This window comes from Bubalus bubalis, chromosome 6, assembly GCF_019923935.1.
Source record: "Bubalus bubalis isolate 160015118507 breed Murrah chromosome 6, NDDB_SH_1, whole genome shotgun sequence".
Taxonomy (NCBI): Eukaryota; Metazoa; Chordata; class Mammalia; order Artiodactyla; family Bovidae; genus Bubalus; species Bubalus bubalis.
The window spans coordinates 20,871,861-20,888,566 of record NC_059162.1 but is presented as its reverse complement, the minus strand read 5'-3'; the positions used below and the strand labels follow the sequence as shown (position 1 = coordinate 20,888,566).

General features: G+C 41.3%; 2 protein-coding genes across 2 annotated transcripts; one reads left to right on the top strand and one right to left on the bottom strand.

Annotated features, from left to right (window-relative positions):
• Nucleotides 1–166: 166 nt before the first annotated feature.
• Nucleotides 167–659, bottom strand: LOC102411789 (histone H3). The gene has a single exon (XM_006049196.3). It carries the CDS (start codon nt 621–623, stop codon nt 213–215), a length of 411 nt encoding a protein of 136 aa, XP_006049258.3. The 5' UTR covers nt 624–659; the 3' UTR covers nt 167–212.
• Nucleotides 660–10,197: 9,538 nt separating this feature from the next.
• On the top strand, nt 10,198–11,264 carry LOC102412113 (histone H4). The gene has a single exon (XM_025287949.2). The coding sequence runs from the start codon at nt 10,897–10,899 to the stop codon at nt 11,206–11,208; it is 312 nt and encodes a 103-aa protein (XP_025143734.1). The 5' UTR covers nt 10,198–10,896; the 3' UTR covers nt 11,209–11,264.
• The last annotated feature ends 5,442 nt before the right edge of the window (nt 11,265–16,706 follow it).

Sequence of the window (16,706 nt, the reverse complement as noted above, 5' to 3'; positions counted from 1 at the left end):
GACCTTGCTTCTGGGGCTCCCTCTAGCGTCTGTCAGCTTTAATTCCATAACCTCACCACTCAAAGCGTGTTAAACTCCCCTACCCGCTTTACCCTTAACACTCGTGCATTAAGAGTTCACCGACTAAAGTGAAAGCTGGTACAGCTGCTTTTTAAGAAAACGTGGGTGGCTCTAAAAAGAGCCTTTAGATCGTCTACTTTAAAATGTACGCCTTAAGCCCGCTCCCCGCGGATGCGGCGAGCCAGCTGGATGTCTTTGGGCATGATGGTCACGCGCTTGGCGTGGATGGCGCACAGGTTCGTGTCTTCAAACAGCCCCACCAGGTAGGCCTCGCTCGCCTCCTGCAGCGCCATCACGGCCGAGCTCTGGAAGCGCAGATCGGTCTTAAAGTCCTGCGCGATCTCGCGCACCAGCCGCTGGAACGGCAGCTTGCGGATTAGTAGCTCGGTCGACTTCTGGTAGCGCCGAATCTCCCGCAGGGCCACGGTGCCCGGCCTATAACGATGCGGCTTCTTGACGCCGCCCGTGGCCGGCGCGCTCTTGCGAGCCGCCTTGGTGGCCAGCTGCTTCCGCGGGGCCTTGCCACCGGTCGACTTGCGGGCGGTTTGCTTCGTACGCGCCATAGTATCTCACAGGTTTTATTCTCCGACCCCCTAGGCAGTCTCATTTATAGACTTAGCCTAGTCTTGATTGGGCCAGAAAAGCTAGCAATTTCCGAAATTGTAATCTCATTGGCTAGAATTCAATCCCATTTGGGCAGAAGATTGTAATGCTAGTCTCTTTACTTACAACCTCCCTTTTCCAGTTCTTTTCTATAATCTTATTACAGATTTTTTTTAAAAGACCTTTTCTTTATATTGCTGTTAACTTTCGTAAGAACAATTTATGAAGTGTTTTTGCACTCTTGGGATTTATATTTTAGCAGGTTCTTTCAAAATACAAGCACGCCCTAGGTTTCAGCATGCATTTCCACTTACTAGTTATTGTAACTCCTCTCCCATAACTAACAAATTTATTTAGCTCCTGACACTGAGCTAAGCGAGAGTTACATTACTACTGAGGCTCAACAAAACAATATGTAGTTGAAGGAACCAGAAATTAAACTTAACCTTTACCTGGTTCGGAACTACACCAAAATTGTGTGCTGATGGTTATCAACTCAGAGCCATCTGCCTCCCGCCACCCACTGAGTGCGGGTTTACTCCTCAATCCATCAATGCGTAATTACGTCCTATGGACAAAACGCTTTAAGTAAGGGAAGATAAGACCTGAAATATTAATTTCTCCCTTACAATAGTGAATAGTTTTAAATAGTCAAGTTGCTTATCAGTCATTTAACGTTAAGGGGTCAAAGCACATAATTCGTTGATTACTGAGTTGCTAGCATATTTTCAATAGTGTTTCCTAATGCATACAGTTTCAAATCTTTTCTGTTCTCTATACAGAAATTGAAGATCTTTTGCCTTTTATTTCCTGTGCTTTGAAGAATTTCTCAGAAAATTGCATGTAATAAAACAAAAGTTATGTAAGGTTACCAATGCTTAAAGTTGTAATAAACACTTTTAATGATATGCTTATTTGATTGGAACAACATCGCATATAAAAACTCAAACCTGAGAATAAAATCAGGCCCAAGAGGCTCAAAACTTAGCTCCAAGGTATGATGATCACTTTCCTGAAGTTAAAAGTGATTTTGAGAGTTTTTCCTGAACATTAAACACAAGGTAGAGACACTTTGTGATGTATGGTTGCCTTAGAAGTCACCTTTAATAACAGAATTCTGATTGATATTAGACATCTCCTTAGGCAGCAGCAATCTCCTGCTATAGAGAGAAGATCTAAAATGTCAGTGAGAAAGTGTTGCTGATATGAACAACTGTTACCATCTTCTGTGGTTATTTTGTAATAATGTCTTGTATATACAGAGCACTGCTCAGTATTTTAAAAATTTTCTATGCATATTATTTAATTCCAACTCTGTGAAATAGATGTTATTTAACTCATTTTACAGATAAAGAAACTGAGTCTCAGAGATGTTATGGCTCATCCTGGATAAGTAACAAGGCCTACATAATATTCTAAAGCACAAGAATGAAATTACAATGGATTTCCAGTTTCTTCAGGCTTGGGGTATATTTTAAAGCACTAAAGAATTTTCCCAACATACAATCGAATTACTCAACTCAGGTGTTCCCATCAGAAGAAGAAACTACCCCAAGGCAGATGTCTGGGTTACAGCCCAAAGCTGTCCACCCAAGTGCCACATTTCTTTGAAAAAAAAATTTTTTTAATTTGTTTTGATGTATCCACTCTTGGCCAAGCTGTATGGGATGTGTTTATTTAAACAAGAAAAAGATTCTCAAGCTATCTGTTTATATAGAATCCAACAGTAATGGGACTTGTATTACCTTTATCAACCAAAAATTGGCACTTGCCACAGGTGCTTGCCATCTACCTCTACAAGGATTAAGTCATGGGCTGCTGCAGCTGCTGACCTCCAACACTCCTTGAAGGAGTTCAGGGTGGAAAGCAGAAATTAGGCACCCTGGGCTCCGGAAAACTGGCAGGATGGGGCTTTAGATAGTTATATATTCTCAGGAGCTGATTTCATGAGCCCAATTCTTATAAGAAAATACAGATATAAGATATCTAGAAAAACACTAAAATCCTTCATGGTGATATTTGTTTCTCGTGACCAGCAGAAGTTTCATAACGCCAGCAGAAACTTTCTATAAAAAATATGTGCTTGATTGCATGTGCTCCCTTTTTGCCAAAATCAAGTATATATTGTCTTTTCCCTCTACCTCTTTGGAAGTTTCTCAGAGCTATCGGAGGTGCTGTCTCCCAGGCTGCAGTCCTCATATTGCCCCAAATAAAACTTAACTCACAACTCTCATGTTGTGCTTTTTTTTTTTTTTTTTTAGTTGGTATCTTTATAACAGAGAATGAGAAAATTCTGAAAGGGTTCCTCTGGCTTAATAAAGAAGCTGAATAAGAATTTCTACCTCTCAGAAAACAGTGATGCCAACTTAAATGTTAACTCTGAGACAAATCAAATAACATAATCAGAATCGTATATTATTTAGTGTCATAAGTAACATTTCTCTGAATATAACAATCTAATATATGGTCACCTTAGAAGTCATCTTTAATATGATATATGATTGTCTAGAAGTCACCTTTAATAAGAGAATTCTGATTCATATTAGTTCAATTTCACCTAGTCTCACCTAGTATTGACATTGGACAATAGAGTAATAATCCTGTCAGTGTTCTCAATATACCACTTTATCAAAAGCAAGTTTATAACAGAAGAATCTGTGCTTTGCTACAGCTGTGAGGATGAGGCAATCTTTTTCTCTTTTAATATTTCTGAAGTTTCTTTCATTAGAAATAACAAGAATCTGCAGTTTTAAGACTGAGCACTAAAATTTCATTATTTAGTACTGAACGGGGGAAGAAAACAGGCATGAGAAGCTTAAATTTTGCCATAGGAAATAAGCAGGCAAAAATATAATGTTTTGTATGTGCATGTGTTTGTTTTTAATACAAAAGTAATGAACTAAATTATAAGTTCTAGGAAGACAGTTTGTGTCGTTTTTTACTTCAAGTACCCCCAAGGTTTCAAGTATCGCAATTTTGAGGCTAAATCTTCAGCCTGTGGGTTTCAGGCCACATGCCTGCTTCTTTTCACTTTGAATGGCTTGCAGTCCTGGACCAAATTGAGAAAAGGCAAAGGATTTTGAGTTTCCTTTTTTATCCCATTCTGAGCTAAACTCATTCCCCCAACACTCTACTTATTGGATAAACACTTCCCCTTTCCTGCCTGACCTTAACACTACTGCCTGTAAGATACAGTGAGGGAACGTATCTGGGAGGAAAAATTTTCCTTGACCCACTTAGGGTCCCTGGCTGAGTCTGAAAAGTAAACAAAGACAGATTAACAGGAAAAAAAACACACACGTGTTTAAGTTTTACATGATGCAGGAACATTCATAAGGAAATGAAGATCTGAAGAAACAAGCCTGAGCATTTTTATGCTAGATTTAATGAAGAGCAGGTGTTGTGTAGAAATATGAGAGGTTAATGAGTATGAGGTAAGCGTACTAAACTGGGGGAACAGCAAGGCCTGCTTGTTAGGATTCTTCTGTGTGTCCCTCTGTCTTCAGAGATAAGGGTGCTCTTTTTCTCTGGGGATAGGGAGAGCACCTCTCACAGAAGAGTTTTGTGACCTCTTTCAGGTGAGAAAGTCTGGGGAAGGTCATAGTGATCCTCCTGCTTCTGTCATTTTCTCAAAATTTCTTCAGCTTACTCAATATGCTGAGGTGCCATATTTTGGAGTAGCATGTCTTGAACCCCATCAGTGGCAATATATGCCACCCCTAAAATATGTCACTTTAATGGAAAGATTATTTTAAACTAGGGGACTTCCCTGGTGACTCAGATGGTAAAGAATCCACCTGCAACACAAGATAGCTGGATTCGATACCTGGTTCAGGAAGATCCCCTGGAGAAGGGAATGGCAACTCACTCCAGTACTCTTGCCTAGAGAATTGCATGGACAGAGGAGCCTGGCACGGGCTACATCCAACGGGTGGCAAAGAGAGACATGGCTGAACAACTTTCACTTTTCGCTTTTTAAACAAAAGGCACTTGAAAAACAGCAGATGCAAGAAGGGCCCTCTGACAACCCCTTTTCTTCCTTAAAAAAGGAGATTAAGCCCCCTGCCCCATATGGTAGATGTCTTCCCTATACAGGAGCGTGTTCCAAGACAGGGAATCCTGGAAAGCCGAGAGGAATCTGCTCAAACAAACCTTATTAAACTAACCCATATCTTCCTAGTTACTTCTCTGCCTAGTTAACTCCTGCAGTTAACTTCACATAGTTAGCTGCTGCTACTGCTAAGTCACTTCAGTCGTGTCCGACTCTGTGTGACCCCATAGACGGCAGCCCACCAGGCTCCCCCGTCCCTGGGATTCTCCAGGCAGGAACACTGGAGTGGGTTGCCATTTCCTTCTCCAATGCATGCAAGTGAAAAGTGAAAGTGAAGTCGCTCAGTCATGCCCGACCCTCAGCGACCCCATGGACTGCAGCCTACCAGGCTCCTCCGTCCATGGGATTTTCCAGGCAGGAGTACTGGAGTTGGGTGCCATTGCCTTCTCCCACATAGTTAGCTACCTTTGTCCAAACCCTTTGGTCTTGTCACATCTCTAGAATTCATCGGGGTTTTTAATTGTTTTAAAAGTTATATATAAGCTCCGGGGCCTTCCTAGGTCTTCATGTTCCTTTTGAAGACTCCTGTATACACATAGAAATATGAAATTACATTCGTTTTTCCTTTTGACTGGATTTATGTCAGTTTAATTATCAGACCCAGTCACAGAATCTAAGATGTAAAAGAAAATTTTCCCTCTGCTATGCTGCTGCTGCTGCTAAGTCACATCAGTCATGTCCAACTCTGTGTGACCCCATAGATGGCAGCCCACCAGGCTCCCCCATCCCTGGGATTCTCCAGGCAAGAACATTGGAGTGGGTTGCCATTTCCTTCTCCAATTCCCTCTGCTATAAGTTTATACAATTTCTGGCTTTCCAGTATAACAGGTCCCTGTGGACTGTAGTAGGTTCAAGTAAAGTTACACACAGTATTTTAAAGCTATTCAAACAAGAACTTATTTTGCTTCATTAACCATCCTGATGAGATTTGAGCTACATATTGCAGGGATTTTAAGGGCTACAGATATTATTTTTAACATTTATTTGACTGTGTGGATCACAACAAACTGTGAAAAATTCTTCAAGAGATGGGAATACCAGACCACCTGACCTGCCTGCTAAGAAATCTGTATGCAGGACAGGAAGCAACAGTTAGAACTGGACATGGAACAAGAGACTGGTTCCAAATCCGGAATGGAGTACATCAGGGCTCTATATTGTCACCCTGCTGATTTAACTTATTTGAAGAGTACATCATGTGAAATGCCAGGCTGGATGAAGCACAAGCTGGAATCAAGCTGCAGGGAGAAATTTCAATAACCTCAGATACCCAGATGACACCACCCTCATGGCAGAAAGCAAAGAAGAACTAAAGAGCCTCTTGATGAAAGTGAAAGAGGAGAGTGAAATTTGGCTTAAAACTCAACATTCAGAAAATTAAGATCATGGCATCTGGTCCCATCATTTCATGGCAAATAGATGAGGAAACAATGGAAACATTAGGAGACTTTATTTTGGGGGGGCTTCAAAATCACTGCAGATGGTGACTGCAGCCATGAAATTAAAAGACACTTGCTCCTTGGAAGAAAAGCTATGACCAACCTAGACAGCATATTCAAAAGCAGAGACATTACTTTGCCAACAAAGGTCCGTCTAGTCAAGGCTATGGTTTTTCCAGTAGCCATGTATGGATGTGAGAGTTGGACTATAAAGAAAGCTGAGTGCCGAAGAATTGATGCTTTTGAACTGTGGTGTTGGAGAAGACTCTTGAGAGTCCCTTGGACTGCAAGGAGATCCAACCAGTCCATCCTAAAGGAAATCAGTCCTGAATATTCACTGGAAGTACTGATGCTGAAGCTGAAGCTCCAATACTTTGGCCACCTGATTCAAAGAACTGACTCATTTGAAAAGATCCTGACGCTAGGCACTGGGGGCAGGAGGAGAAGGGGACAACAGAGGATGAGATGGTTGGATGGCATCACCAATGTGATAGACATGAGTTTGAGTAAACTCCAGGTGTTGATGATGGACAGGGAAGCCTGGCGTGTGGCAGTCCATGGGGTCGCAAAGAGTCAGACACGACTGAGAGACTGAACTGAACTCCAACTTAGAAAAAAAAATTCAGGCCACAGTTGTTAGCAGGACACTTAATACTTCTGGTCTGTGGGGAAAATTAGAACAGAATGCTCACAACTCAACCTACATATAGCCTGTCTGGGAAAAAAAAAAAGTATTTTTTAAAACATATCCTCTTCCTCAACATTCATTTAATTTTTGTAACAACAGTGTACATATGTTATTGCATTTAATACAGCTGCACATGGATTGCTTTCTCAATCTGAATTTACTTGCAACAGAGAAAAGGAGAATTTATTTTGGAGAGAATTTTGTTTAGGTAATGAGTGATTAGTCACTTCACAGGCAGATGAAGCATACTGAAAGTTTGTAGATACTCTCTCTGAATCTGCCTAGGGCCCTGTTCCCTCTGACATCAAAAATCATCACTTCTGTCAGCCTGGGGAAGGAAATACATGGACCCTAGGCTGAACAGTTTCTTTCAGGAGGCTGGGCTCTGCCCAGATAAGAGATAAAAGACCACATATTTCTCATTCATGAAGTTAAGGAGACCTCCCTGACTACATATATGCAGAGGCTCCTTGGAGGTCAAAAAGGAAGGGGGCATCACCTCATAGTAATTGATGTCAACTACCCTTAAGCCTCTTCACTAGAATCCATCTTGGCTAAGAGATGCATATGAGCACATGGAAAGATCCTGAGATATACCAAATACAGATTCAGCTGCTGCTGCTAAGTCGCTTCAGACGTGTCCGACTCAGTGCGACCCCATAGATGGCAGCCTACCAGGCGCCCCCATCCCTGGGATTCTCATATACAGACTCAGAACCAGGCAAATCGAAATGATTGGCCAAAGGAAACCTGGAAGCAATGCCCCATAAAAGTGAGTCAAACCACCACGAGAGTACTACTCTCTCTCAGCCTGCCCGTGTGTCTGTCTGCACATACTGGACTCTTTTTCCTCCTAACAAATACTGATTTCACTGTTTTCCATCTTTGTGCAAATTCTTTTCTGCAAAGCCAGAGAGCCAGGGCCTTGTCACTGACCTCTGGTTTAGTGGCTAGGATTTGGTGCTCTCACCACCACGACCCCAGCCTCAGCCTGGCCAGGAACCAAAGCCCTGCTTCAAGCTTCTGCAGGCCGAGAGCACTTGAGATCAAACCTTGGCTTGCACTTGTTTACACTTTGGTTGTGTCTTTCTTTCCTAGTAGCATTTGAAGCAGTCAAATGGAGGAACTGTTCATTTTATAAACAATTTTTGAGCTTGTGCTAGATACTGAACAACATGTTGGTTTACAAAGAAAAATAAAAACCACTGCCAGGCACTCAAAGCTGGGGGCAGGGGGAGGGGGCGGAATACATAAGATGCAAAAGATACATAAAAATAATGTGATAGATTCTGTAAGAGTGGCTAAAGAGTCAGAAAAAAGCATGTGTTTCTCTGCCCTGAAGCAGCAAATGGAGAGGAAGATATTACAGGGAAGAAAAAATAATTTTCCCTTCACCCTTCTGAGTTCTCAACTGAGACCTCTATAATAAAAGACAGATTAACAAGAGAAAAACAAACAAATTTATTAATAGGTATACGTCAGGTTTATGTGAGAGATACAGGGGAAAATGAATAACTCCCTCAAATGGCTTAGAATACCGACTTAAATACCATCTTAATAGGAAAGAGTGGTCAGGTAGGCCTTTAAAGGAGAGTAAATGATATTTAGGAATGATGAATGGGGCCTTAGAACAGATGAGTGGTGTGATCATTTGTGACGTTTGTCTGAGTGTGGTAGTGACGTCCAGTTTCCTCTCCTGTGTTGAGCCAATCTTCCCTGGTTGATAGAAATCCCATTTCCATGGGATTTCCACTGAGTTCCTTTCTGAGGATCTGTCTTAGGTAGGTAAAGGAGTTCAAAGAAAGTCTATTCCTACATTAGCTGTTTTTCAAAGTATTATAGCTCAAAATAATCAATACACCAATGCCATATATTTTGAAGTAGCATGTCCAGAACTCTCAGTCATATTCTGAGGTGGCATATGCTGCTACCCTTCAAGATCTACTGTGAATTCCAGGGTGTTCATTTAGGCTTGTGATTTATGATAGCACCATCCAATGAGCAGAGTTGTTCAGTCACTCAGTTGTGTCCGACTCTCTGCAACCCCATAGACTGTAGCCAGCCAGGCCCCTCTGTCCGTGGGATTCTCCAGACGCAAATACTGGAATGGGTTGGCATTTCCTTCTCCACATGAGCAGAGAATCTCAATTTTTATAGGGTGGAAGGAGGAGAATATATTTCCTCAGCCTCCACAAGAGTCACACCTTGGAGAGTTTAAACATTTTGATTTGGGGAGATTTTGAGTTTAAAATGACCAAAGAATAACCAGGAGAATCTCTGTGCCTGGAGCCTAGAAGTTTAGATCAAGATATAGATTTAAGATTCACTAGCACACAGAAGTGGAGAAGGAAATGGCAACCCACTCCAGTGTTCTTGCCGGGAGAATCCCAGGCACGGGGGAGCCTGGTGGGCTGCCGTCCATGGGGTCGCACAGAGTCGGACACAACTGAAGTGACTTAGCAGCAGCAGCAGCAGCACACAGAAGATAGAACTAAAGGAGAGATGAAAGAAGGCAGGTAAGTTGTTTATGCTTTTTTTTTTAGGTCTGTTATGACTTATTTCCCACCAGTGACCAGGCTAATACAACATAATTTGCAAATATATTAGTTAAAATTATAATTTCTAATATTCTGGACATAAATTTTTTGCATCTTATTAACATTGCTCCATTTAGCCATTAGCTTTTTTATTTTTTTAAAGTTTGTATGTTTTAGATATTAAAAATAATAATAATAAGCATATCTCAGAAAAAAGATAATTCTTTCTGAGGTAGAAACCACATCTCTTCCTATATTCTACAGAAGACCCTGGTAATGAATGTGCTATCGGTAGAACCCCAATCAACTTCATAAGGCAGTTTCTGATAATGACTCTCAATATGGAGCAGATGTCCTCTTGTGTGAAACCCAATTCAGCAAACTTTGCTAGCTCCATGTGGGGTCTCAATTTAGGCACTGAATTCTCGCTGAAAACAAGGGTCAGATGTAGAGGATCTGTAGAAACTGAGGTACAGAAACCCCTTCAGTCTTCTTTTTGTATGTCTTGCTTCTTTCTGCAGAGTTTAGGATGACAGTGCGTTGGATTCACTGACCTCCACGTTAGAAGCCTTGCAGTATAGAGACCAATTTTCCTAGGATTTGATTTCTCCTGGGTGAGGTGAAACTCCATGCCTCATACGCACAAAATAGAGACGAGACTCGGGAATTACTGCGCGCGCTCTCTCCCCCGTCCTCACGCATGCCAGGTGCAGCTGCCCTAGGGATCGCCTCCTGGGTCTGTCAGTCTAATTGTGGAAACCGTGTCTGCTGTTTTATGTAACCGTGGTTTCGAAGCCTAGGATCTCTCTGTCGAGGTTAGATCCGGCGCGGAGCTCTCTAACTCCTTTCTGTCTCTGGATTCCATCTGCCCGTCCTCTGGTTTTTCTCCCCATTCCTTTCTTCTTAGCCTAAATTTAATGTCTTCTGGGACCTCACAGATGGAGCCAGACAGAGGCGAAAACAGCGGCAGGATCCGGAAACTTGGATCCGAATTCTCCTGGGAATTCTGGCAAATAGATCTTTTAAAAGAGTACAGTCCGAGAGGAGAAGGGCAAGATAGGGGTAGAGGATTAAGGAATACAAAGTACTATGTATAAAATAAATAAGCTAAAAGGGCATATTCTACAGTACAGATAATGTAGCCAATATTTTATAATAACTAAATGCAATCTGATTTACAAAAATATTGAATCGTTGTTGGTACAGCTGAAACTAATATAAAATTGTAAATCAACTATACTTCAAAAATAAATAAAAATGAGAGGCTCCATTAGAGGGCTCTGTGGAGGTTGGAGGAGGATGCGGAAACAGCAGAAATGACGGACAGTCGAGTGGGCGGGGACAATTGGGACCTCTTCCCCGCCCGCGCGCTTTCGGTTTTCAGTCAGGTCCGCTGCTCTTGTATATCTGGGGAAAAGCAGCCCTCTCTGTCTCAGAGGTTTATCAACCAGCTCAGTCATGTCTGGAAGAGGAAAAGGTGGCAAAGGTTTAGGCAAGGGTGGCGCCAAGCGTCACCGCAAAGTCTTGAGAGATAACATCCAAGGCATCACCAAGCCCGCCATTCGGCGCCTTGCTCGGCGTGGGGGAGTCAAACGCATTTCCGGCCTTATTTATGAGGAGACCCGAGGCGTGTTGAAGGTGTTTCTGGAGAATGTTATTCGGGACGCGGTCACCTACACGGAGCACGCCAAGCGCAAGACGGTCACTGCTATGGACGTGGTCTACGCGCTAAAGCGGCAGGGACGCACCCTGTACGGCTTCGGAGGTTGAGCTGCTGCCACCGTGCTGGGTGTGACGACAATCTCAAAGGCCCTTTTTAGGGCCAACCACAAGGTCATCTGAAGAGCTGGATACTTAAAAGTATAGGTAGCTTTGTATCTGTCTAGAGTGGCGTCAGAAGTAGCGAATCCTAAAAGTGCCAACAGCTCGGAAGACAAGTCATTTACCAAAAGCTGCTCTTGTCTGTTTCGACTTAAGTTTGCTTTTGGGCTCGCTGTCAATTGTAATCGTTGGACTAGCTGTGGAAAGTAGTTTGTGTGGGGTTCACTTTCCAGCTCTGGTGATCACACTGGGTGGTGGTAATTGGCATTACAATCTTACTTGGGAAGGTGCAAGAGCATTAGCAAAGAAATAAATCCAGTAACCGACCATTCAAAAATGAAGCAAATAAGGGGTTGCTAGGTCAGAGGTGGGCTCATTGAGTTTTAAACACATTTGGAAATTATCTGACCAGTGTATGCAAGGTATTTTTGGTGTCCTGTGCTTTTTATGCTAAAGGCCTCTCACAATAAGCTGCTGAGAGTAGTGTGTGTGTGTGTACAACATTCAAGGAAGAATTTAAAGATTTAAGAGATTTGTCTTTCGCTGATATTACAAAGATAAAATGCAGAAACAAATACGAATTTTCAAAAGCTGAGCAGAGTGCATAACTTTAATGTGAAAACACGTCTTCAAGAAAGAAAACTCTGGTATGTGATTTTTCCATTAAGGCCTGTTGCAGCTTAGAGTAAGAGACTGTCAGAAACATACCATCAATACAGAAAGCAGTTTAATTTTTAAGAAGGCAAAAGCAAATTTTTATATATAGAGATACATAGTCTTTATACTACCACTGCTAAATTGCCCTAAGTTGAATTGAAGTATAGGTCCACACCTCTTGTTCTTAAACCTAATTATAGTTTTGCAGCTATTATATTTGCAAGTAAAAGGTTTTTTTTTTAATGTTCCAGGCCTATGATTTTACAGCTAAATTTGGCTTGTCTGTAGCTCCCAAAAAAATCCTACAGAAGAAATTCTGTCAATTCGCAAAAGATATTGCTTTATTGGTCTCCACACTTGGCTGCTCTCATTAGCATCAAACACTTGGTCAACTAGGTTTAAAACATGGTTCTTAGCAATGGAGATGCCAGAAAGTCAAAGCATGGGAAACCTGCCCTAAAGAGGTTATTATCAGAATGAGGGAGTGAATGCTCAGTTGCTCAGTGGTTTCCAACTCTTTGCAGCCCTATGGACTAGGGGAGAAAAATAATACATAAAATACATACACACACAGCCCAAAAGTACATGGTGTCACATTTTTGGGATGATGCGAAATGTAAATGATGATTATTATAGGAGTCCTAACAGCAGAGGTCACTGGCTGCTGGAAAATGATCAGGCTTGGCTGTAGAGGTGGGGCTTGTATCAGGCTGTTAAGAAGGAGCAGAATGCCTGGCATCTTGCTAAGATATACAGTAAAGGGGAGGGGGAGGATCAGGGAGGGAAAGGCAAGAATAACATTTGTGAAGATGACCAAGTGAGAAGTAAACAAAAGGATTCAATGTTCAAGATGTTTTCAGCTTCCCTTCAAATTAAAATCTCAACAGCAACTGATGACATTTCTATTTCAAACATCACTATGATTTTTTTTTTTTCATTTTAAAGGCAATGCAGATTGAATATATCTGATCCTCGCTGAGATCCTCTGAAGGAGATTATCAAAATTTTGAAGAGAAATCAAAGAATAAAGGAAGGAGGGTGCGACATATCTATTATCTAAACTAGTGATTCCCAAAGTGTGGTATCTAGTCTAAGAGCATCAGCTTACCTGGGAATTGCTAGAAATCCAAAATCTTGAACCCAGATTTTGCAAACCCCAGACCTGTTGCATGAGAAACTCTGGGAAGTGAGATCTAGCAATTCGTATTTTAACAAACCCTTCAGTTGATTCTGAAACACATTAAAGTTTGAGAACAACTGGTTAAATAACAGTTTTTCTTTAAATCAAACAAAAATATTTAGAATCTGAGTATATGTTGCCCTAATTTGCTTACAATATGTTAAATTTTGCATTCTTCGATACCAAAAAAAAAAAAAAAACTTTAAGTGAATGATCCTAATAAAAAAATTTTAGGACAAAATATTACAGGAGGAAAAGGTAGAATTGCTTATTTCCTTAAAGCATTTGGGGCAAAAAAAAATGTATGAATAAAAAATGTAGTCAGCTTGTTTTACTAAAAATCATTTGTTTTACTAAATATCATTGGTTTGTGTAACAGTGAGGAATATAATGCTATTTCACCTCTAATTTGGTAACAAAATAATTTCCTTTCCATTTCTACCTCCTGAGTGGCTCAAATACTCCTTAAGCCAGCCCTGGCTATCAGCTTGTTCCTCCCATGGGTGATTCAGGACTTTCAGTACAATGCATGCATACAAATGATTGTTTAGTTTGCATGTCTACTTCCATTACCATGATGATAGAGGCACTTAAGTGTCACTGGCTAATCAGACATCACGCTGGACCAGTTCGAAGACTTACCTTACCTTTCCAGACTCCCAACTTCTCTGAATAGCAGCATTATCCTCCTGAAGGCTAGATGTGCCTGTCATCTTTCACAACGTTCTTCCTCTGAAACATTCGACTCCAAACTTTATATTGAAACTATTGATGTACATGTTATTTCTCTATGTGAGCCAGAAGTATAGAATTATCATTAATACAGAATATTACCAGTACATATAAATATGTATGGATATATAGAAAACTATCAGGAAGAATGTTCACAGAAATTTGAGTGATTTATAGGTGTTGGTTTTTGTTATAATCATTTAACGTTTTGAATTGTTCCAATATCTTAAATAAGCATGTACAATATCAGCCCCCACCCCTACCCAGACAATCAGAAGATGTGGGGTGGATGGGGAATGAGGGAGAAAGGAAGAGAGATTCTGGGTTATATGGCCCATGGAAAATCTTAACTTTGCCACAGTCCCATTTTCTCATTGTAATATTGCTGAGAATTCCTGACTTTCTTACAGAAATGATTCAAGGGTCAAATGAGAAGATCTCTGAAAGATTAAAGTGAAATCTTTCTATGTGAAAGTCTTGTAATGAAATAGAAACCTAAGTTGGTGTATTTACTGCCTATTTCACCCAATGTAGGTCTTCTATGCTTCATAACTGGGGAAGCGGGAGTCAGTGTAGTCAAAATTTAAAGAGCAAAGAAGACAGTGGGTAAAGGTGGGTATGAACAAGTTGGCAGGTCCAGATTTTTCAGAATTAGAGCAGAAAAATGTGAAATCATCTTAAAGAATCAAACTTGCCAGCTGACTTGACTGTTAAAATGTGTATAAAGAGTAGAAAGTTATAACAAGTAGGTAACATATCCTGTGAGAAATGTTAAATATAAATAAATAGAGCATCTTCCTATATAGATAGATATATAAAAGGGCAGAAGTACCAAGTAAGCACCATATCAAATATTCATGAGATACATGAAATGCCCAGTATTCATGGCTTCTATCAGCCATCCACTGGTGACAGCCACTGTTGCCCAATGTCCTCTGCATGCTAAACAGAGAAATCCATAGCTACTCAGCAAGTTATTGATGAATTACAATAACGGCCAGGCACACTTGCCCCTGTATCTCTTTGAACAAGCTTAAATTAGGATCAAGCACCTTCTGTCTGCTGAGTCCCCTTGTCCACTCTCATCTCTAGTCCTTTTAACTGCAGCATCAATGGGGAAGGCTGATGCCACCGAGCAAGACAGGACAGAAAACTAACTCAGCATTGGATACAGTGTTGTACTTCCCCCATCATTGAACCCTATTCTATTAATATGTATGTTAATTTCCCCTTGCTCCTCACTTTCCCTTGTTCTTTGTTTCATGTTTTAAATGGATTCAATTAACTGTGGTTTGAACATCTTTATTTGGCCTTTCTATTTAGTGAACTCTGGGATTTCTTATCTGGTAGTAGAGTAGAAGACTATGATTACAACAAAGTAACTTCTTACCACAACCTTATTAGAGAAGAGGGCTGGAAATGAGGGAGGAGAGGAGGGAACAAGGGGGTTGCAATCATCAAAATACCCTCCAAGGCAGAGGTACCCTGACTCTCTAGTGAGCATTTCCAGTTCTTGTAATGAGGTAGCCTTTAGAGTGAAATGGTACCCTGGTTGAGTAATGGCAGCCACTGAAGTCATCTGCCTCCAGGCTCTTCCAATCTTTCTGATTGTAGTTTGGCTTCCCATATAGATTTGCCTGCAGGGAGCTAATGAACTAATCAGTTACACTTCTTGTTGGAAATTGAGAGCATGAATTCTGAAACCAGATTATTCAAGTTAGGATCTTTCCTTTTGTTGTTGTTGTGTAACCCGCAAGAAATGCAAAAAAGGGAAATGCTGTCTGAGAAGGCCTTACAAATAGCTGAGAAAAGAAGAGAAGCTAAAGGCAAAGGAGAAAAGGAAAGATATACCCATCTGAATGCAGAGTTCCAAAGGATAGCAAGGAGAGATAAAAAAAAAAAAAAAGCCTTCCTCAGTGATCAATGCAAAGAAATAGAGGAAAACAATAGACTGGGAAAGACTAGAGACCTCTTCAAGACAATTGGAGATACCAATGGAATATTTCATGCAAAGATGGGCACAATAAAGGATAGAAACAGTATGGACCTAACAGAAGCAGAAGATACTAAGAGGAGGTGGCAAGAATACACAGAAGAAATAGACAAAAAAGATCTTAATGACCCAGATAACCACAACGGTGTGATCACTTACCTCGAGCCAAACATCCTGGAGTGCCAAGTCAAGTGGGCCTTAGGAAGCATCACTACAAACATCACTACACTAACTAAGCATCACTAGCTTAGTGGAGGTGATAGAATTCCAGCTGAGCTATTTCATATCCCAAAAGATGATACTGTGAAAGTGCTGCACTCAATATGCCAGCAAATCAAGTCACTCAACTGAGAGCCTCAAGCTGTACCTCAGAAAGCCCTATGTCTGTTTGTCCCTGAAAGTTTTACCATGAGGATGGATGAGATGATAAGTGCAAAGGTGGTGCCCCACCACACCTTAAAAGTTACTACTTTTTAACTCAGAGTACTGACACAGGTCCTAGATCCACCCTGCACTGAGGGCCTAAGCAGGTAATCAGGGTCTAGGCAGAGACCTGGAGGCATGCTCTGGAAATTGCTGTGACCCTGGAGCAGAAAGACTCTTGAAAGTCCCTTGGACTGCAAGGAGATCCAACCACTCCATTCTAAAGGAAATCAGTCCTGAGTGTTCATTGGAAGGACTGATGCTGAAGCTGAAATTCCCAATACTTTGGCCACCTCATGCGAAAAGTTGACTCATTGGAAAAGACTCTGATGCTGGGAGGCACTGGGGGCAGGAGGAGAAGGGAACAACAGAGGATGAGATGGCTGGATGGCATCACTGACTCGATGGACATGAGTTTGAGTGAACTCCGGGAGTTGGTGATGGACAGGGAGGCCTGGCGTG